The following is a 23,181-nucleotide window of genomic DNA, read 5'->3' on the forward strand; positions in this document are numbered from 1 at the left end:
TTGTCTTTGCCTAAACTGAAGCGCTACCCTTTAAGATTGGCCTTCAAGAGAGTTATGGGAAATGGGACCGGCTGACAATGAGATGAAACCACACAGAGAAAATAAATCTCTTACCATTGCTGACATAAATATTTTTTTTCTTTGTCTATTCAAGATGTTCTCAGCCTGTGTCGGATGAGTTAGTGAAAACTAATCTTTCCTGTCAGACCCCTGCTGATGTATACATATGTCATAATGTAGCCAACATTATGATTTACTAACAGAAAACAGTCCAAAAAGGATCAAGGCATTAAAGAGTTGAAACGTATCACCTATGAATACAAAAACAGTTTAATACAACTTTGAGTTTGCTTTTTGGGTTTGTAAAAATATATATTTTTATAAATATTTTTTTCCCTCAAGCTACAAAACAAGCTTTGCTCATTTTACTACCAAGTAACATCAATTTGTTACAAAATATTTATGATTTGACCGAATGCGTCGCCTTTGACATTAATAACAAAGGATATTGGATACTCTTTTAAACAGTGTTTGATTACGAATTGGTGGCATTTTCCTATTCGCTATTAGCATTGTTTTGGAGTATCCGAGTTCTTTTAAAAACTTTTAAAGTGCATGTCATAACCCACATTAACTTGTTTTTATCTGCGGAACAGAAGAAACAAAGGAGAAAACTAGGTAGATAAGGAAAATGTCTTGTTTCCTGCAGGATCGAGACAGGGCTGGCACAATGGATTGCTGAAATTATCTAGACAATTAAACCGAAGCCTCTAAAAGTAGAAAAATGTGTGGTGTTGTTAGCGTTTGCTGCTATGCCCTTAATTTCATTCAGTGCCTACCAGAAGGCAAAAGCAGAACGGTCCTTCAAAGTAAGTCTGGGATTTGACAGGCTCAGAGGGGAAGCTGTGTATTTTAGTAGAGTGAAATTTACACAGCAAATAAATTATTTAGCCAAATCTCTCTGGGGAAACTGGACTGTGACACACGGCTTATTCTTGGCTTTCTTGAAGGCAGATGGAAAATAGAAAGGATTTGATATGAGAGTGTCTGTTGTAACCCTATGGACAAGCATTTCTTGTGTGTGTGTGTGCGTGTGTGTGTGTGTGTGTGTGTGTGTGTGTGTGTAGCATTTCTGAGCAACGTAAACGTACAACTCAAGTTGTTTATTTAAAATCGTTGAGCGTGAACATTCAAACAACAATGGAAAATGGTCCCAAATGTTACAAAAATACATACCATGTATCAAGCTCGTTTAAACGTAGATACAAAAATATTCACGCGTACACATGACTGTAAAGAATTTGGGTCATGCTTCTTGTGAATTTATTACTCAAAATGTTCCCTATCCTGCTTGTGTAGCATGCGGTATGGACAAATATTATTTACTTTCACGGCACAGATACAGAGTTTTAATATACACAACATCCAGTTCTTCTGCTGTGCACTTATATATTATGTTTCACCCACATTGATACACGACAAAACACCATCGTTTCAAAACCAGAAATAGTCTATACAGCGCAACGCATTAAAATAGGCACCTTTTAATATATGCATTTATATAAAGTTCACAAAGTACACTGCTAACTTAAAGTGATTTTTGATCTTTTATGTATTGAAAATTACAACATTTACCTAACATTTTTATAAGAATATACATTCTTTATCATGGTAGATTAGAGGTAATCTGGCTAATCGCAAATTTAAAATATAAAATGCTATGCCATCGGACAATATTGGGCAGTGATTTGAGGCTTAAATTTGAGGTTTTTTTATTAAATATATTACTATAACCTTTGCAAGACATCCCAGCTGTGGCATTAAAATGAATTTGCTGTACATTCCCTTTATATATTCTATCAGATGTGACTGTACATAATTATTTTACACTCCACTGGAAACAGAAACCACGATCCAGACTGAACTACCTTTATGTGGCGCTGACCCAGTTCGAGTCGCTTTCCGAGACTTCACAGGCCTTGATCTGGCTGCAAGTCCATCTCAATGAGTAAAACTGTGAGACAAGAACATTGCTGTGACAGGGCGGCCTGCTTTTTCGTTTCCCTTTAGCTTGTACATAAACACAAAAATCCTTCTAGTTGAACAAGCACTGCCAGTTACCGCTGGAACCAAAGCATGTAAAAAAAAAATGTTGTCACAGTACAAAGGAAACGGTAAGTTTACAGCCTTAGCATTACTGCAGAGACCTACAATACACATGGAAGTACACTTCCATTGTTAAGTATAAATTGGTTTATGCGTATTCTTTAAGATAAATAATAAGCATTGGCAAAGCCTATGACAGTTATATCAAGCTCCAACAGCGCCGTCCTTGTTGTCGATGATCTCGTAATTGATAGCTTGTTCTTCGCACACAAAAGGATTTGACATTAGACCATAAAACCGTCAAGTCACGGCGGTACATGGCACAATGACACTCAAACAAGCATGCAAACTGAATGCTGACACACTGCTGGGATGACTGATCTAGAATGATAGTGCAGAGAAGGGCATTCGGCTTCCAAACGTGCCTACACACACACACACACACACACACAGAGATCTGAAAACATCTTAAAAAAAAAATGAAACAAATGAACAACATGTTTCGAAGAAACATCACATTTGGTCTCTACAGTGTATCTCCATATATTGGATATTCAACAATCCGCTTTTGGTAGCCTCTTTGTTTCTCTTTTTTTTTTTTTTTCTTTTTAACTTACTTCATAAGCAAAATATATAAGAGCAGTCCAGGCAAAGAATCCCTAACCTCTTTTTCCTGCAGCGTATCATCAGTCATTCTTGATGATGGTGTGGCTTCTGTGTCCCTGCAGAGCCGAGTTGGCACAAAATGACGGCGGAACTAGGATCTCGCTGCTTTCCAGAAGATCACTGTGGCTTTATTTACAGGTTTTATGTGTTGGAGAAGATCACCTGTGCCTGTCGGATATTGTGTTTTCATACATGAACCTCACTGACAACTTCTATGGCAACTCATTTTCAGAAAATGCTCATCTCTGCAAAAATGTATAATACAGTCTGAAGTTCAGAACTGAATTTCGCTGGAACACTTCCTTGAACATCTTCATGTCCACACGGTCTCATTCTGGTGATAATATCGGATCATTGTCGATCCTAATTTAGACTGTGATGGATGTCTCGTCTTGACATGCGGATGCTCGGCGAGTCTTGGGGCTGCAGCGAGTTAGCATGGAGATCTGCGTGCTAAAGTTGTTGCCGTTGCTGCCCATGGATGGGTGCTGGTATTTGGTATCAGGACCCATAAACCTTTCGAGATGCCATCGCCTCCATTTCCTCTTGATCTCTGCTTGTACCTGAGAGAAGGACAAGATCCAATCTAATCAATTGGTGATAATAAAACGTTCAAAGAATAGAACATTAAAAGAATAGATTACCCAAAAATGAAAATTCTGTCATTAATTACTCAACCTCATGTCGTTCCAATCCCATAAAACTTTTGTTAATCTTGTGAACACAAATTAAGATATTTTTGATGAAATCAGAAAGCTTTGTGACTCTGCATAAACAGCCACGTACCTGACACAGCAAGGACATCATTAAAATATTTCATGTGACATTTGCACAAATTATTTTCATAGCTTCATAAAATTATGGTGGGACAACTGATGTCACTATTTTAAAGATGTTCTTTCAACCTTTGTGGGCCTTGAATGTAGTAGTTGCCTATGGAGGATCAGAAAGGCCTTGGATTTCATTAAATGTATCTTAATTTGTGTTCTGAAGATGAACTGGATGTTAAGGGTTTGGAACGACACGAGGGTGAGTAATTAAATGACAGCATTTTCATTTTTGGGTCAGTAACTCTGAAATTAAGGAACATTAAGTTATGATTTTAATCAGGTTTACGAAACATTGGCTCATTGGAAATACTTGACTCCAGGCTACATTTCTGCAAAACTTGAAGTATACGTTGTTTTAATACACAATTCTCTACTTATTCTCTATTCTTCTCCCCTCAGTTTTCAGCCATTTTATAGAGTATCACAACGCAGCGCATAGGCACGTTTAACATATTTGACAAAATCAGCCTTCTTAATTTTTGGATGAAAAGCATGTGCATGTTTGTTGTCTCTCGCATACTGAATATCTTATAAGATAAAAAAATATTTTAGTGTGAACCCAGCCTAAGTCTAAACGCCTGTAAATATGACTGCAGTAACATTTTATGATTGTTGGTGTACGCATCAAGACAGTTTGGAAATAAAATGTCTGGTAAGTGAGTCGTAAAAAATTACATCTACTAGCTCTACACTGCAAGTGTAATGATGTACCAGGTGAGTTTTAGAGCAAGTTTACCACATTATGAAAGCCAAAAACATGGTGCTGCTTGTGTTGCAAATATCAAAATGTATTAGTTTGTTATTGTTTTTTATAAAAGTTATGCACTATTATAAAAGTGTTTTAACAAATGAACATGGTATCGTGCAGGGAACTGCATGAAAATAAGTCTTATCAATGAATAATTTGCCACTGTATATTATAATTTGTGTGAAAAATCTCAAGTGTTCACCTGAAAAGTGCAGTGAAATGTACTTCATGTTTTGCACAAATGTAGTCACTTAATTCCAGTGAACTTGGGTTGTTTTTATGGTAAAGTGGGACCATTTTACACATAGAAATCAGTTTGTGTACTAGTTGTTCATCTGTGGTGCACAAAAATGGCAAATTATTTGAATGCACCTCGAATACAATTCTGCACCTGTGACCCTTTTATTTAATCTATACAAGCAAAAAAGCCCCAAGATGCTTGAACATCAATGCATATATCAAAGTTATAGGCCTCCTGTGCCAGTATGTCTAGAGCTATTTGTAGCCATGTGTGAGCTAGCAGAATCTAAGCCAATTACAAGCTTCCAGGGCTTTTAGCTAGAGAAATTGAATGAAACTTCAATATAGGAAGTGGCTTCTGATCAGTTGTGACTGAGTGCATCTAAAGAATCTGTCTGTCCATCCATTCATCCATTCATGTCTTACCTCTCCATTTAGGAAACAGTAGAGCACAGCAACCACAAAACCCTGTTAAAACAAGTGGAAGAAACTTACTGAAACGTCACTGTAAGTACAATGAAGGCGTTACACATGGGAATGACAATGTGCTAAATGCCTAGGGATTTCTATCAGACTGTCTAGTATGACTGTGGTCTAAAAATATGGGTTGGTGAGTCCTGAAGCAGATATAAGAATACTTAACTAACAGGGGCAAACCCTTCCTGAATTCATGCCAGAACTGGGGCACTCTTTTGGGCTTATTTCTATTAAAACTAACAGATTTTTCTTTTGTTACATCAAGGTCAAGTTTAGTTTTAATATATATAGTAAAAAATTATGATTTCCCACACACAAAAAATGCTATGTAATGTATAGTGTAATTTGCATAATTATGGTTTAAAAAAATATATATATATATATATATATATATATATATATATATATATATATATATATATATATATATTATTATTAAATTTTCATCAATTTATACAATACATAATTTGCAAAGTGATGGAAATGGCTATGACCTTTACTTCAAATTGAATAGACTAGTGAGAATGTAAAAAGTGTTTATAAGAGAGTTTATTTCCTAAACATCCACAGGGCAAAAGTGGCCACAGTTGAAGAAACACCCAATTATGCCATTAAAAAAAACAATGGCCAATAGCTAAAGTGTGCAAGTCAGAGATTCTCTACGGAGACTGTTTGAGGAGCCCTGAGCAGTTCTACCAGACATCATTAAACTATTCTGCTATCTGAACAACAGTGCTACGATTAGCCTGAGAGCATTTTCTGTCACTGGCAACTATTGATATTTGGTCTCTACTTTTAGTTTTCACGGCTAGTTTGAGTGATTAAATCCTCAGACGTACCTGAAATGAACCAAGAATGAGGTCAAAAACGAGCCTTAGTTCAGTTTTTATGTTCTCAGGAATGAAAGCGAATATGATGAAGTTTATCCCGAAGAGTGGAATCAACAAAAGTGTGGATTTTGCCAGCCTCCTATAGAAAAGAAGAAGAAAGAACATGACAAACAGCTTTATGGGATACTTTCCTGTCAGTCATAACCCGCACACAGCGCAGGGCCGAGAATGATATCATTACTAGGTGATATCAAAAAGCATATTACTGGAATAACAACATTAGTGATACCGGGTAGAAAATTGCAGGTGCTTAAGAATTGAGTCTTGTTTTGTGCGAACTGCACAGCGGAGAGCTACTTAAGGACAAAGGACATTAAATCATCCGAACAGGGGCGGAGAGAGCCAGTGACATTTTAGATGATGAGATTGCAGTGCAGTGGGTTCTCGCTCGCTGCTGGAGAGGCCAGCTAAAATATCCCCATATTTTATGCCCATGTTAAAATTACATAAGCTAAAATGTTTCTCATGTACTTCTAGTCCTCATCCTACCAAAAAGACCAAAATAGTTACAAGAAGTGATTTAGATGCTGGTGTCCCCATATCTTAACCAGCAAGACTCATTTGGCCAGCCAGATTTCATTTTATGCTGGTTTTGCTGATTAGCCAAAGGCTGGTCTACTAACTAGACCAGAACTTTCAAGCTTTAACCAGTTTGGACCAACATTTATATAAAAAGATCATTTAAAAATGAAAAATCAGCCATCACTTTATTTCACCAATAGCCGTGATTCCATTACCCTTCAAATTGTACAAAATTAAAATTGAGAAATGAAAAGACGCCAAATGTGTACATTTCGCATTAACTCCCAAATAAGTTTTTAAGCTCAAAATGAGGAGGTTTTTCAGGCAATTAAAAATGGTATAAATGCATTAATTTTATAATTTACATTTACAAGTCACATGGCATATGTGAAAAGTCATATTATCATTCTTCAATTTATTATAACCTCCAAAAAACAATTGATACGTGATCATTCTTGAGTACAAGGAGCTTTCTCTGCCATTAATGCTAAAACAGTTTACACTTCACATGTCTGCAGAGCACTGAAGCTGACTACAGCCACTTGGTTGATGCATGTTTCTCTGTGCTGCTTCTGTAAAGATACAAGCATACGCTTCCTTTGTATAAATATATCCAAGTCCGGCAAATCTCACCAAAATCTGTTGCCATCACTTATTGCAAAAGGCTACGTTTTAACATTGGTTACTGAAAACACTGTAATAGGTTTTTTTATCAACATTTATAAAATATCACTAAAGTTTTGCGCAAATCTGTAATCGAAACGTGGCTAATGAAAGATGTATTAATAACTTGCTTTCTGTTCTTTTCCATCAATTACAAATAAACTTTAAGCTTCAACAAGAATGCAAAAAAACATCATGCGACTCATTTGCTAGATTCCACGTCTTCTTCTGAAGTCATATGATAGCTTGGATTCAGGGAAAAATATTTTCAGAAATTTAGGTTGCTATTATAGTCACAGGTAATCTCCTTTGCTGCAGTTCAAATCTCATTCACATTCGTCAAGATGTCTCACACTAGGTTAACATCTCATTTAAAAGAGTAAAATCTCCCATCGTGCGGCACAGAAGAGTTAGTCATGAGCTCAGAGAGAGATGAGGGTGAGCAAATGTTAAATTTGTGTTAGCTATCCCTTTAAATTTCAATGGTCCTCTCAGCAGGGTGAGGAGATTAAAGAGAACAAATTACTGCATTAATCTTATTTGAATGCAAAAATCTGTTTGAATGGGGTTCAAATACTTACGAATATTGGTTTGATTCATTTCTCCCAATGTCAGGACAGTTAATCTTCTGCCGAAGTATCCGAATGATGCAAATGAACAGGATAAAGTTCATCTGTTGTTGGGGACAAATAACAAAATAGGGTTTTATTTTGTTCAAAATAGAGCTTTATGTCATGATTCAGCACATATTATTGAAATCACCGAGGGGTCATAAAGCCAATGGTTCCAAAGCACAGTGTTTATGTCTCAGAGAAAGCAGAGACTGGCATCTATTAGCAAAAGTACAAAACAAAACTACCTCCTTAAAACAGCAGCGAGACAGACAACATTATCTCTAAGTAGATGAGATGGACTGTGTTAAGACTGTTTACTTTCTGAATAGCAAAAACAAGCATTAACTGTGCAGTAAGCATGTCGGAGTGGAGGAAGACAAGAAGTGTTTCAGTTTTCTGGCCTACCATAGCAAATCGCCTGCACCATAAATAAACCTGCATAAACATTTCACTAGACGGAAAGATTTTCTCTCTGTCATTCTCTCTCTCTCTCACTCTCTCTCTCTCAAGTGCATCTTTCTATCCTCTAAATCTCTCAAAAGACATGCCACGAAGAGCTTCTAAGAGTGTTTTCACGCACTTTTCAGCCCTTATTGATATTTCATGTATAATATAAATCCCTAGAGAGATAATATTGCCTGGCACATACGTCAACAGATTTGTGTAACGGACATCTTAACACTCAGCACTAAGCAAATCCTTATATTGTCAGGTAAGGTTTTTACAAGCAGCCAAAACACAAAGTAAAAGTAATGAGAACTTTAATGTGTTTACAAAACACTAAAATACACAAAACATGTGCCAACAATATGTATATAGTTAATTAAAAATTAAAATGTATATATACTTAAATATATACACACATATATATACAATATACAATACATACATATACATACTATATATATATATATATATATATATATATATATATATATATATATAAATACAAATAAATAAATAAATAAATAAATACAAATAAATATTTATTTGTATTATTTATTTATTTTTATTTTAAATGCAATAGATTATTTTTATTTTATTTCAAAATACATTATTTATATAACAGATAAATAAATAAGAAAGCACTAAACATATAATAAAAAAATGTGTGTATATACACTGTGTCCCTTGCAAAATGCATACTGTATATATAAGGGACACTTTGTGTTTTAGGTATTGTAACTGGACACCATTTTTTTAATGTTTATGCTAGCAGCCAGTGAAGATGGATGAGATGTGTCCTAAAGTTGAAAGTATTGCCAGGAAAGGCTAGACTTAATGGGGACTGCTGCAATTTATTTAACAAATAACTGATATAATAACTAACACATTTCTCAGACAAAATAGAAGCATACATTCTTTACAGTTTAGACGGATAACTTTCTCTAATTACGGTGACATATCAGATAGTCTAGTCTATCAGTGAAATGATATCTCACCAGAATTGAAGCTAATATTGGGGTTTTGATAATCCACCAGAATGGGTCAGAGTTTTCAATTATATCCCAGCACCTGGAAAAAAGGGCAAATAAATGTCATGTATTTAGGTCTTGATTTTTACTTAAAATCATTAAAGGTGATGCATTTATCTTACCCGACATCATTGAAGTAAGCTTTGGCAAAGCTCCAAGCCATGATGAAAATCGTTGGACCTCCTGTAGTGAAATGAGAGTGGTTTTCAGTCAGTAAATCAGCAGCTGCCGTTTTACATGGCCCATTGACATAATCATTATGTCAAAGGTTAATAATATGAGGTTAATAAAGAAACAGATGCGCGTGTGACACCTACCCCAGCCAATCAGAATGTACCACCAGAAGTATTTCCTCTCTGAGAAGAAAGAGACGGCCAACAGTGCATGAAGATACAGACCTTCGACTAGCAGCCAGAAGAAGCTTGCCATAATGCAATACTGGAAAAAGACAATCACAGCTTTGCAGCCAACCTGAAAATCAGAGACGAAGGAAATGAGAAGTCATTCCCACCCTTGAGTGCTCTGAGTAGGGACATCCTGACATTTACCACACTGATAAAAACAAATTGTAAAACGCTGCAGTCCAACCACTGTATATGCAAATGTTTTCCGCTAAAGCAGCAACCGTTTTGAATATCTGCAACAATGATGCTTTCTGATACAACAGTGTTTCCCAACCCTGTTCCTGGAGGCACTGATGTTTTGCGTCTCTTTAATCAAACACACTTGATTCAGATCATCAGCTCATTAGAAGATGGTGACTGATGATGAAAAGATGATGAAACTGGTGTGTCAGAAAAGAAAGACATGCAAAATATGCAGTGTAGAGGTGTCTCTAGGGCTGGGAACCCAGTAATAATTTCATTAATTATTTATAATTTCATTATAAATAAACTACTGCTTCGTTTATTATTTTATATATATAATATATATATTCTAAACCCTAATCACTGTAGGTAATTATGCATATGTCATGTATTGCCTAGCTAGTGCTCGCCTTTTTTGGATTTCTTTGACTTGCAAAAAACTTGCAAAAGCACTGGTAATAGACTTTCATGAAAGCAGCGGTTTATTTGGGTAGACCCTGTGGGAGGTTGAGAAGAGTTTGTTGAGGGAGGACAGTGAGATGTGGCAAGCAGAATGCAGGAGAACTATAAACAAACACACAGCAATGAAATCAGACAGGAGGGTGCAAGTGGCTGAAGGTGAAAAGCAAAAACAGAGCAAAGATCCAGCATCACGCTGAAAATGCCATGTCCTCCTGCTCAAGAGCAAAATGAATTAATGATGACTACCAACTTCTGACTGTTCAATACAAACAAAACCATCATGCTGAGAACTATGGGTGTGCTGCTGGACATCATTTGAACACAGTTAATGAGCTGTTATGTTCATGTCAATAAAACTACAATATACTGGGGATGAACAAGATGGTTGACTATTTTGAAACAGAACTTGCTAAAGATTAACAAGTCGAGCAGTTGTTTACACCCACCTTGATTTTAAAAGGATGTAGTCTTGTACATAATAATAAACCTCTGCCTTTCTAAAAATACGTCTTTGAGCTCCATGATCCGGGGATCAAAGATTCCCAAGATTCACACATCTGAAACCCAGTTCCTTTCTGCAACACGCTCAAAATGAGAGCGCATGCCTTAAAGCCAGGAGAAAAGAATTGGGTGGATGAAGCAATCGACAGTTTAGACAGCAGAAGGCTCTGAATGATGCTTTCTGCTTTCAGGCGTGTAAAATGAGGCAGAGCAGGATGAATGGATCAGACTCATAGTTCTAATGCGCACAAATCATCCCAAATTACTCTGAGAGCCGCAGACTCTTGCTAAGGGCATGCAATCCCTAAAATAGACAGAAAGCTTTCGCTGCAGGCTCGACCACACAAATGGCTAACAAACACCTTCTGCCAAGGCAAACCTCTCAACAGCTTTTTGTCATGCATTTATTATGTATCATAGATAAAATCACTGCAACTAATTCTTTTTATAAAGCAGTTTTCTGGCAATCAGTCATTCTGTCTTTCCCCACGGGTTATTTAAAGGTGAGAATAACGTTAACAAGGCAGCCTAACTGCGAATATTCACTGATTCCAAATGAGATTAGTAATACTTCACATGTAGATAAAGTCTTTAAAAGGGATGTGAGATTTTTAAGACAGTTCCTGATAAAAATTTTAAGATTTATTTCTTACAATGCCATTTTATATCTCAAAATGTGATTTTACATCTTTTAATAATATTTCATCAACAGCAACAAAATTATATCTCATTACTGTGAAATTATTTGTATGTAAATCTTGCTTCATCTTCAGAATAGAAAAAAGTAATTATGGCTTTTTTATCTATCAGTTGTGACTTTAACAGTTACTTTATATATCATATTAACAGTTTTATTAGTGCTGTATCATAAATAAATCATGGCTGAAGTGGTTGTAAGCACTATGCTTATATCTCGTAATCACTACTTTATGTCTTATAACTGTGGGTTTATGTCTTTTAATCTGCAATTTATTTTGCATAACTGTGACTTTATATATCCCAGAATTGACTGTCGTAATAACAACTTTTTTCACATGTTTATATCTCACAATTGTAAAATTTTAAATAAATAAAACTTTGTTTTCTATCCCAGCAGAGTCTGATAAAGACTAAAAAAAAATCACAGACCTAAAAAAATGGTGGGAGCCCCTGAAAAGAATAATGGAGAGGATGTAATGGATCCATAAAAGGCTGCCCTTGCAAAGAATTTTGAAAGAGGAGCCTGCTGCTTGCCTATTATAGTATCTTATTGTATGCCAGTGCCTGGTCTACGATGCTTGAAAAGCTTGCATGCTTATAATTTGTCAAAAGAAATAAAGCCAGAATATGAGATTGTGAATTATATTTCACTTATATGTAATTTTTAATCATGACTATGAATTATTCGAATTATGAACTATGATTGATGGACTGATTGATTTTGTTCAACATAAAACGAGTCTGGTGTGACATAAACTTGCAGCAAATGACCTGTGAACAAAAACATCTTCATTAGACAGTCCTCATTAAGACATGCACATTCTATTTGCCACAGCGTTTTTTGTTTTCACTGTAAAAACACTATAAGAAAGTACATTTTATAGATTTGCATGGATAGCTGACAAAAAATTGGACTGTATCCTGTGGTTTGATGTAGCAAAAACGTAGAAAAAAAAAACATGACACAGAAATAAGATAAGAAAAATGTATCTTCATTCCTAGAGTTACAGATAGCGTGAGAGAGGTTTATCTTCAATGTCAGAGTGGTTTTCATTTTACATTTTTCTGTCACACCATAGGACACACTGATATGTCAACTACCCTTTTAATCTTTTCAGAAGTTTCATTTAAAGTCCGTTTGCATCGAAATTGTAAGCAGTCAAATGCTCAGTTTGAAAGAGCTTCACACTTTTGGAGATTCAACGGACAACCTTGATAAACGACAAACTCTTGCTCAATCTGCAGACCCTGACAGACACCAGATCGGACACGTGTTACAGCATACTCACTCCATGCACTTTGATAAAGAGCTATGTTTTTCATTGAGAGCTTCATGCTCCTTTGCAAAATTCAGTCAATAGTCATTTTAACAGCTGATTCATCTCAGAAAACGTCCTTCACCATTACTAGCAATCAGATAATGATGTCTGCTACAACCCTGTGAAACTAATAAAGTAGTCAACTAAATAGCAAATTCCAGCATGAAATTGTCTACAATTGTCTAGATGGAAACATGCTAAATTTATCTGCTTTTTAATCGTATTGGTTTATTTTTTATTACCATTCAAACTGCTCAAACTGAAATTGCAAATATGCCCAATGGAAACGTGGCCACTTTCAAGTACAAGGTCCTTTATTTGCCATTAATGCTTGGATGACTCCTTATTTACATTAAGCACGTCTATAGCGACTCTAGTCTTATACCTCTCTTGTCTACATCTCCTTCAAATAAAAATAATGGGTAGTGTGGTTGCTGCGATATATGTAAGCCTACAAACATCCATTGCCATGATTTATAACGAGAGGAAAAAAAGTTGTTCTGTCCTGTGCCATGTGTTCTATATAACCTACTTTCTGTTAATTGTCTAATTTGTCGTCAGCTGTGTCTTGTTAGTTTAGTCAATTACTGTGTGTATTTAAGATCCAGTTATGTGTGTGGTTTTTCGTCCTGCCTACCAGCCTGTAAATATGTTGTTTATTTCGTTTAAGTTGACGTTTTCCTCGTTGAGTGCTCTCTCTAGCAAACCACTAGCGTGAAAGGTATTCTTAAGGCATTAAAATGAATGCATAATATATTTTAAATAACTTTATAATGTTGTATCATCTCATGGATATTCATAAGAACAGTTTTAATGTGTTATAAGAGAGTATACAACAGAGATGACTGAGTATAGGATACATTGCAAGTATGTGACCCTTCTACCTATCCTACCTAAGTCTACTAATACTCTATATAATATATACCAATACTATATAATAAACATTATAGACTAGTCAACTAGGTTTGGTTCTTGTGGACTTTCAGCAAGTGTTACTAGTTAAACTAAACTTGTCAATAGCATTTGTGGGACACTAGTAAACCGGCATACATGAGCTTGTCAGAACAGTAGTGTAAAACTAGCACAAATCAAATACCCTGAGGTGCCAAGTGTCGAAAAATGACCCAAAATTCACATAACATCTTGTGATTTTGCAATGTTGTGAAAGAAAAATCTGTGAAATTGAGTTAGCTTGAGGGGCTACAGCAATAACAGTGGGCGTACATGCCATCCAGAATGACTGGAACAAGTATTTTGGCAAGCTGGTTCAAACAGAGGTCACCCACAGCAGTGAATTCAGCAGCGAGTGTGAAGTTATGCCCATAGATGTTTAGCAGCAGACATAACAGTCGAGAGGCCCAAGACCAGCGAGTATGAAAAAATGTAAACGTGATCAGCTGGGATCTACTATACTTACGCTGATTACCAAGACTGCTGGATAAATACTCGGTTTGCTGCGTGTGGATGTCACATGGTTTGCTAATTGAAACTATTACAGGCTCCCGAGGGATTTATTCAATACGAAATAAATAGACTGTGCAATAATAAACTTACAGAACCAGTGGAGCAGTTGTCAGACTCTTGAATAACATCGTAGAGCACCGCATCTTTGACAAAGACGGCGATGGCTTTCAGAATGAAGGACACAAACAGGTGCATGTGGATGTAGTTCCTCGTGCAGTGGAGTTTCCTGAGGGAATACAAGGAATACAATCAACCACGCTCACAGACTGCATCTAAAATACGTTAAGCCTGATTGAGAAATCCCCTGCCCCCTAATTACACCCTGTCCTTGGAACTAATAACGGGAAAAATGACAGCTAATTACACTACAAATGAAATCCTAATTGAGCTTTCTGGTCTGTGTGAGGGGTTTGTTAAACTGATAATTTGCTCCATTGTGTTGTTGTCCATTTCACACGCATTTCTACTTGCTGTAAACATGGGAATTCACAAAATCTGATTCAAAATTCAAGGTAGCTGTTCATTTTATGTCCAACATGCTTTTTTTAATATTATCAAGCTATGGCAGGCAGCCAAAAATGCTAACTGCACTGAATCTAAAAGAAAGCAAGTCGAGTTTAGAGCAAAATGAGAGTTGGTAAATAATGGTATAATTTTCATTTTGTGGATTATACTTCTTAGAAGACATTCACAGCTGCTTTATCCAAGTGTTTTTAAAACAGAGAGCGTGTCTGATATCCCAGAACACCCTGAACTTGATGTCTTTTGTTTATAGTGTCCATACCTCACATCTACTGACACTTTGTTTAAACACTGGGTTCTTTCTGTGCTCTGGTGCTAAGAAAAGATTAATATTCTATAGTTTGTTTTACAGTAATACTCTCATATACTGACACATCTATAAAAGTTGTCATGCTGTAGGGATTGTTAGTGTAGAACAATGCAAAATAATCATGTGTTGAGTTGTTGGGACTACATTTTTACAGCACTTTATTGGAGATAGATTGTTTGTCACCCTTATCAGAATAATTTAAATGAATCAGTCAAAGTCTGAAAGATATAATGACCAAAAAATATAGTACCATTCAAATGCTTGGGGTCTGTAAATACCGTAATACAGTGAATTATCATTACATTTGAACTGTAAAAGAAAAAGAACTGTTTTCTGTTTTATCAATATAATTTCTTTCTGTCATAACAAAGTTTAATTTTCAGCACCAGTCTAATATTCTGATTTATGGCATAAGAAATACTACTTATTATCAGTGTTAGAGTTATGCAAAATAAAAGTTCAAAAGAACAGACTTTATATAAAATATAATCTTTATATAATATAAAAACTGAATCAATTTAAACCGTCTTTGCTAAATACAGATATTAGTTTCTTTAAAAAAATCTTATCAACCCCAGTGTTTTGAATATACATAATGCTTTTGCATTTTGTTACTATGCAAGATTATATAACCCCAGAAGCCAGTTCCTCTTTATGAAAATCATGTTTAAAACATTTACATAAACTTGTCACACATTTTATTACAGGTTTACATACTGGCACAATGAATGCATGTAATAAATAAATAAATAAATAAATATCAGTTAAGAGTTAGACTAAACATTTTTCAATAGCTTATTATGAAGTCTTTTTTGTCTACCAGTTGCATTACTGTTAATATTAAGTTTCTACAAATTAGTTTTTGATTTACGGTGTTGAATTTTCATTTGTCTGTCTTCATTGGTAATGTCTTGCCATACTAATGGATTTTAAACTATTATGCATATCAGCGTTGTTATAGTTAAATAGCCAGCAAGATGAATTCTAAACAAAGTGTGGAAAAATTAATTTACTTTTAAAATAAAAGTTTTTCATTAAAAACTAGCTGAAATGTGCCAAAAAATATAATACATAACAGCAGGCAAAATCTTTCTTATACAGCTCCATTTTTGGATATTAAAAACTAATAACAATAAATGCATTTAATGAAACATAAAAAAATAAGATGTAAAATGTTTCCTTGTCAACAAATGTAAAATATGAATACAAACTATAATAGTATACAAATAAAACAAAAATTGTAAAACATTGGACTGACAGCATCTTTTAATTCCAGTATTGTTTGAATGTTTATTCCAATCTTTTTTTAAATGAATCTTCTAGATTCAAATCATTTGCTTCATGAGTCTTTAATGTTCATCAGTATGTCACAGTTGCTTTCTATAGAGCTTAACATTGATTGCAAACAGGATTTGTTTAAATTATAGCTACTTGACTTTCTCATTGCAATTCTTCCAAACTGACTATAACATTTTTTGGAGTTAAAGGTCAAATCCCTGTGTTTCCTTGAACCTAGCGCTCGTGCACAGCTATGTCGTCTCCGGTCTGTTCATTTCACATGCTGTGATCTGACACTATCAGCATGATTTTACAGGTCTATGTTGCGTCTCTAGTGTGTGGCCATCTGCAGGATCACCTTGACATACCGCTGACAGATTTGAACACTATAACATTTTTACCAAGTGTTTCTTGGTAAAGGCAGAATTTAATTAGACCACAGACTATGTGTTTCCACCAAGCAAAGACAACTTGTGACCTGAGTCATTCAGTGGGGTGGAAGCAAGTGTTCAGACCGGCAATAATAACAACCTGAGGTGTGATCAGGTCTTCATCCCCTGTCAGTCACTGAAATCCCACATCAGACTGATATCCTCTCAGTTAAGACTGCTTAAGCCTGCAGCTCGAGTGCAGATAGTGTTAATAGACGGGATTAGGACTGATTACATTGCTGAAGAGCTGAGCATGAGCAGCTTTATCGAGGTGTAGTGCTGCTCTGTCATACTGGTGACACATGAACCTTATTACTGATGGAAATGGCAACATTTGAGGTGGGATGTGGATGAGCTTAGAGTATGTAATCAGGAGAGAGCCATGAACTATCACAATTGTGCCCTTGAGCAAAGCATTTAACCCCAGGATGCTCCGGGGAGGATTGACGCTGTTCAAGTTTACACTTGACAACTTCTACACTTATATAGGTCATCATCCTCTTATTCACTTGGTAAATAAAACAAATAATAGAGAATTCCCTCTTGAAAAACAACGTCATTTGCTTTTAAATTGTTTTAGATATATTTAGATATACAGGTGCATTTAAAAAATGTGAATATCATAAAAATGTTCATTATTTTTAGTCTTTTTTTTTTTATAAAAGTGAATCATTCATATATTGTAGATTCATTACATCTAAAGTAAAACAATTTAAAATTATTCTGATGATTAGAGCTTACAGATCTCAAAATATTCAAAGATTTCTTTGTTGGATCGTTGGATTGACTGTTTCTCATCTTTCTCTTAAAAATATACCACAGATTCCACATGGGGTTCAGGTCAGGAATGTTTACTAGCCAATCAAACTGTAATATCATTGTCAGCAAACCACTTGGAAGTGGTTGTGTCACTGAGGACAGGTGCTGCTGGAAAAGGAAAGCATCTTCAAAAAGCTTGTCAGCAGATGGAAGCATAAAGTGCTCCAAAATCTTCTGGTAGAAGGCTGCATTGACTTTGGACTTGATAAAACACAATGGACCAATGCCAGCAAATGTCACAGCACCCCAAATCATCTCTGACTTCAGAAACTTCACACTGAACTTCAAGCAGCTCTCCAGTCTTCCTCCAGACTCCAGACCTTGATTTCCAAATGAAATGTAAAGTGTACTTTTTCTTTTTCTTCCAGTCAACTTTGCATTTAATATGCTTTTATACAGCACTCTGTGAACAGCCGCCCCTTTCAGTAATGACCTTCCGTGACCTTTTTGTGGAGGACATCAATGATTATCTTCTGGACTATTGCTAAGTCAGCAGTCTTCCCCATTATTGTGTTTTCAAAGAACAAGAAATACCCAGAATTTATACTGTAGGGGTGATCATTAAATGCATCTACAATTTAAAAATTCTAATATTTTGAGATACTGGATTTTTTTCTGGACTTTCATGAACTGTAAGCACTAATAATCAAAATTACAACAAAAAAGTGTTTTCAAATGTTTTACTATAAATGCAATGAATCTAAAATATATGAAAGTTATTTTTTTTTAATAAGTTACAATAAAATTTTTCACAGTATAATATTTTTTTGCGCAGGTTGATGATGCATCCTTCAGTGTGTTATTATATATTATAGGAAATAAATAGAAATTAATTTAGCTGTCATAGAACAAAATATAAACATATATTATTGGTATTACACAGGTATAAGAAATAACTTCTGTATAATTCTTTTTAATATTTCTATATTTTTTAAAGTGTCATTAAGGTAACATAATACATTTTTCATTTAAATGTTTATTTTGCCAGTTTAGTTAAATAATAGAATAACAAAAGAAGAGTCCCAGTAAAAGTTAAAAGGTAAAATTCTACAACCTATATACAGGCATAGTAATATTTAGTCTAAATATTTATCAGCAACATTTTAAATAAATATGCCTTAATAGCAACACTATGCATGCATTTCAATCAATCTATGTTATTCATGGAAATACTGAACAATAACTCTTTTCAATTTCAATACGTATTAAATTAAAAAAATATATATAATAATAGTGACAATATGCCACATGGCATCTTACTTCAAGGGTCTAATTGATCAGTTTACATCATAATTTTCGCTCCACAAATCTAAAAGGTCTGATGTGTTTATAAATCCTTCAATAACAAACAGACACTCAAAAAAACTATGATATTCAACATAATACATAAAAACACACATAATGGCATATTTAACAGAGACACTACATTAGATCAGATAACTTAAAAAAATGTTTCGACTGAAATGTTCAAATTTAGATGATACTGCCAAATTTAAAATAGCATAGTCATTTACCAAAGTAATGAGATTTTATACTGTCTATGGTCATTTTGGCCTAGGGTCATCTTACCTCATCTTAACCTATTAATATTGCACTGATTAGCAGGACCATATATTATGAGAAAGCTACCTCTACAGCAGTTACTATAATGAGCTTGTCAAAAATAAACCATCCACCAGAAGAGCATCATAAATAATCTGATCCACAATTGCATGCAGTGTTTAATTTATACATAAATGACATTGCCTACACCAATTGTGCTAACTTGGTGGTCTTTATAGTTCAACGCTGGGTTTACATGGTGAGCACTAAAGCCCACTGGAATGATTCTCTGATGGCGGGGAGTCTTGTTTGGTCAAGATGAAATGTGTGTGTTGGAATATACATGTAGGAAAGCTCTTATCTCTGTCATTAGCAAAATGTTTTGCCTCTGGTGAGCTAAATCAATCACTGTAGTGTCAAAACGGATGCATGTTGTTTGCTGTTTAATCCAGCTTCAGTGATTCAGGGACTCTCTCCGAGACGCCCCATGGTGAATCTGGGGTTGGCTACAACCACGCAAGAAGCACTGTTTTTCTGTTTTTAAAGCCTGTTAACCATTAGCTTAATCAAAATGGCATCATTCAATGTGAAACATTACTAGAACTCAAACTGAGCCCTGTATTTGACAGCAAAAAAAAATAAATAAAGGATCAAAAGTAGCCTACTTTTGTATCTAGCAACATACAAATGAATTCTGATAAATATTTCAAACTAACATTGCATTAATTAATATTATTAATATTTATCTTTTAGAATAATTAATATCAATTATTTAAATAGCCTTTACATTTAGACCTCAATATTGAAAAGGGTTTTAAGAGAGAGAGAGAGAGACTTGTACTTGAACCCTGTTCTTTGACCCTGTTCATGCTGTTGATTTGTATTAAAAAAGCAAATGTAATTACTGCCCTGTCAGTTCATTTTAAAGACTTGTCAGTTAGACAGGAAGTCATTTTCCTTAGAAATAATTGCCTTGGATAGGGTTTTAAAATTAGTTAAAGCAAGTTCGATAGCAAAAACGTGACACATTTTGAAATGCAAAAGCATTAGAGCATTAGCATTAGTTTCAACAAATGCAGAATGTCTTACCTGAAAATACAAAGTATTACAATGGCAGTGGTGAGAGAGATGAGAGAAACACTGTGCCCGATGGTGTAGCCGATCTTCACCGACCTAAAGAAACTATCCTGCAAAACAAAAGAAACAATACATTGCTAAACAGTGCTGAACAGTTCAGTTCTCTTTGAATATTTAAATTACACTACTGTTCATTTGATAAATGATTGAAATGTCTAAACTTTAATGCTCCAACATATATTCTGTACTCTAGAGATTATGCTTGACATTCTTCATATTACAACATGTATGGTGTTTTTCTATTAAATTTTTATGGGGGGTGGGTGGTGTCAGGTGAAAAATATTTGTTATGATCCTCCTGTGTCTGTATGCTGCTTTTATTGTTAAAAAGTTCAATAAAAGAAAAAAAGAAAAAGAAACTGTTGGTTTGAGGTCAAGATTACTTTGTCTGAAAAAGGGATTAACACTTTTATTCAGCAAGGACACATTACACTGTACAACATTAAATATTTAAAAAAAAAACTGCTCTTCATTTAAACTTTCTATTCACCAAGAAAAATCAGGGATGCCACAAAAATATAAAGGGGCACTACTGTTTAACTATAAGAAATGGTATTATTAACTTTTTATATGGTATCATTAAATGCTTTCCACCAAATAATTCTGTTAAAGCGTGCAAATCTATTGATCTGAGTACACATGACCACAGTGGGCTATGTATTCACAACCTTCATAAACACTACAGCTCAAAAGAAAAAAACAACCACGGTATGTGACTATGACTCAATGCGCTGCCTTTTTTGGTATCCTGATGTCTGAAAAGAATGTTTCTTTACTCAAGGTTATCTTTTTTGTGGTATAAGAATGGGTACTGTGCTGTCTCCTCCACACAAAGCTTTGCTAAAAGACTCACCTGCGTAGAGCGTATTCAAATAACCCCCTTTACTCTCCGACCAAAGTTAAATATAAAAACCTGAACACGGCAAGAAGGAGCATCAGACACTCATCAACAAAAACATAAAATTCCTTTTAAGTCCCATGCCCACATATTCCCTGTGGGTCTGTGTGTGCTGATTACCCTTCCTGTTGATGCAAACACTTGCTGGGAAAGCTTTCATCAAAGGGCAAAGGTCATTTGCTCTTCACTTAACAACACTCTGCTCAAAAGATCAAGGTGTTTCATGTTATGTAATATCTGCTTCAGTGATGGATTATTAGTATGTTTACAAATGCATCCAAAGGCTGACACCGACGTGCAACGCTAAATAAAGGGACTATTATGTTTGGATTTGCTCGTTTGCACTCTGCAATAAAAGGCTGGCTGGAAAAGGAGGCTAAAAGGTTGACTGAAAAAGGGTGAATGTTAAAGCTTGGGTTTTTTGGGTGAGGAACACTCAATATGGCTTTAGAACGATCGATTTCTGCATGCTAAAAGTTCAATACGTCAAGAGCATTTTAGTGTTGTATAATGCCGGTGGAGTTCAAAACACTAGTTTGATACAACTTTAAGATATTTTGCATGTATGGTACTTTCTGATGTCTCTCAAACACCTTTAGCAATGATAAAATGCACTGAAGAAATATGATTCATTGAATTTACCATTTTTTTTAAAGGTAAGCAGTTGCAATCATTTAATTTTGCAATGCTATATTTAAATAAATTTAGTTTACTTTTAACACGCACACACATATATATTGTTATATACTATTATATAATAGTATATATACATATATACTATTATGTACATTGAAAAATTAAATTCTGCTTTGTAACTTTATAATAAAAAAAACATAATGTGACACTAAAATAACAAAACACACACAAATTCAACAACAGACGATATAACAAAGCCCTAATACATACATAACACATAAACTGATCAGTGACATGCAAATGCTAACATAAAGAATTCCGGGAAAAATCTAATTAGATTTATTACACTATAGTGAAGAAAATGTTATTTATTTTTACAGGAGACTTTGCCAGTATTCTACCATTAAAATTACAACTGCGCTCATTTTATTGCGTTTTTTTGTACTTACATCATCAACAGTGCCATTCAAATTATAGCCGCACTGTACTGCGATTTCCATCGGGTCCATCTCGGTCCAGCCATCAGCAGTGCAGGTCTTTGAGAGGTTACCTGTGTGAGAAATTACCTGTGAGATCATTATCCTCAAGATACACACACTGGCTGTTCTATTTAGAAGCTGCATCTGTTTATTGTGCTCTGGCGTCCCGGAGTGTATCCACACAATACAGGCCACGTCAATAAACGGGTTTCTTGGCCCTTCTCAATGCACAGTGTCACAGTGAATGTAAAACTGAATCGAATCAATGCGCAAAGAGACCCAACTGAGCACTGTTTGAGCATATTGTTTTGATCTGTGCTGTATACAGATATGAACAATAAATTATTGAGATGCTTGGAAGAGAAAAACAAGATTTCTTGGGTCCAATTTACCCAGTGTTGAGGAAGCTACGTGAAAGTAGTGTAGAAACAATTTAGAAAAAATTGGTAGTAAATTAAAATAAAGTAAAATAAAGTTATAAAGAAATATAAATTCACACAGTGAATTAAAAATGAAGGAAAGTCTGCAGAAAAAGTGAAATAGTATTTTCTTGTAAATCAAATATATATATATATATATATATATATATATATATATATATATATATATATATATGAAAAGGTAGTACACTGTAGGTTATGAACAAAATTAATTATTATTATTATTATTATTATTATTAATTAAAGCATTTTCAAAATCACATGGTATAGAGATATAATACACGGTAGATAGAGAACAATTTAAGATAAACTATTACAATACCATATATACCACAAGAGAAAAAAACGTAACTATAACTAATGTATTTAAAATGGAAAACATTAGCATGTTACTGGAACAGCAAGTAAAGTACTTTGAAACCAGCT

The 23,181-nt window shown here is 34.7% G+C and overlaps 1 protein-coding gene across 2 annotated transcripts in view; it reads right to left on the reverse strand.

Annotated features, from left to right (window-relative positions):
* Nucleotides 1-1,167: 1,167 nt before the first annotated feature.
* Nucleotides 1,168-23,181, reverse strand: part of vipr1b (vasoactive intestinal peptide receptor 1b) — a 42,759-nt gene continuing 20,745 nt past the window's right edge. For both annotated transcript variants that reach the window (XM_043225664.1, XM_043225663.1), the window contains 10 exons: nt 22,286-22,386; nt 20,255-20,352; nt 14,354-14,489; nt 9,549-9,702; nt 9,354-9,414; nt 9,199-9,271; nt 7,724-7,815; nt 5,907-6,036; nt 5,017-5,058; nt 1,168-3,335 (listed from right to left, as the gene is read on the reverse strand). In XM_043225664.1, coding sequence (XP_043081599.1) covers nt 3,141-3,335; nt 5,017-5,058; nt 5,907-6,036; nt 7,724-7,815; nt 9,199-9,271; nt 9,354-9,414; nt 9,549-9,702; nt 14,354-14,489; nt 20,255-20,352; nt 22,286-22,386 — 1,082 coding nt within the window. In that variant the 3' untranslated portion in view covers nt 1,168-3,140. The remainder of the gene's footprint in view (nt 3,336-5,016; nt 5,059-5,906; nt 6,037-7,723; nt 7,816-9,198; nt 9,272-9,353; nt 9,415-9,548; nt 9,703-14,353; nt 14,490-20,254; nt 20,353-22,285; nt 22,387-23,181) is intronic.

This window comes from Puntigrus tetrazona, chromosome 24 (genome assembly GCF_018831695.1).
Source record: "Puntigrus tetrazona isolate hp1 chromosome 24, ASM1883169v1, whole genome shotgun sequence".
In the NCBI taxonomy this organism is placed as follows: Eukaryota; Metazoa; Chordata; class Actinopteri; order Cypriniformes; family Cyprinidae; genus Puntigrus; species Puntigrus tetrazona.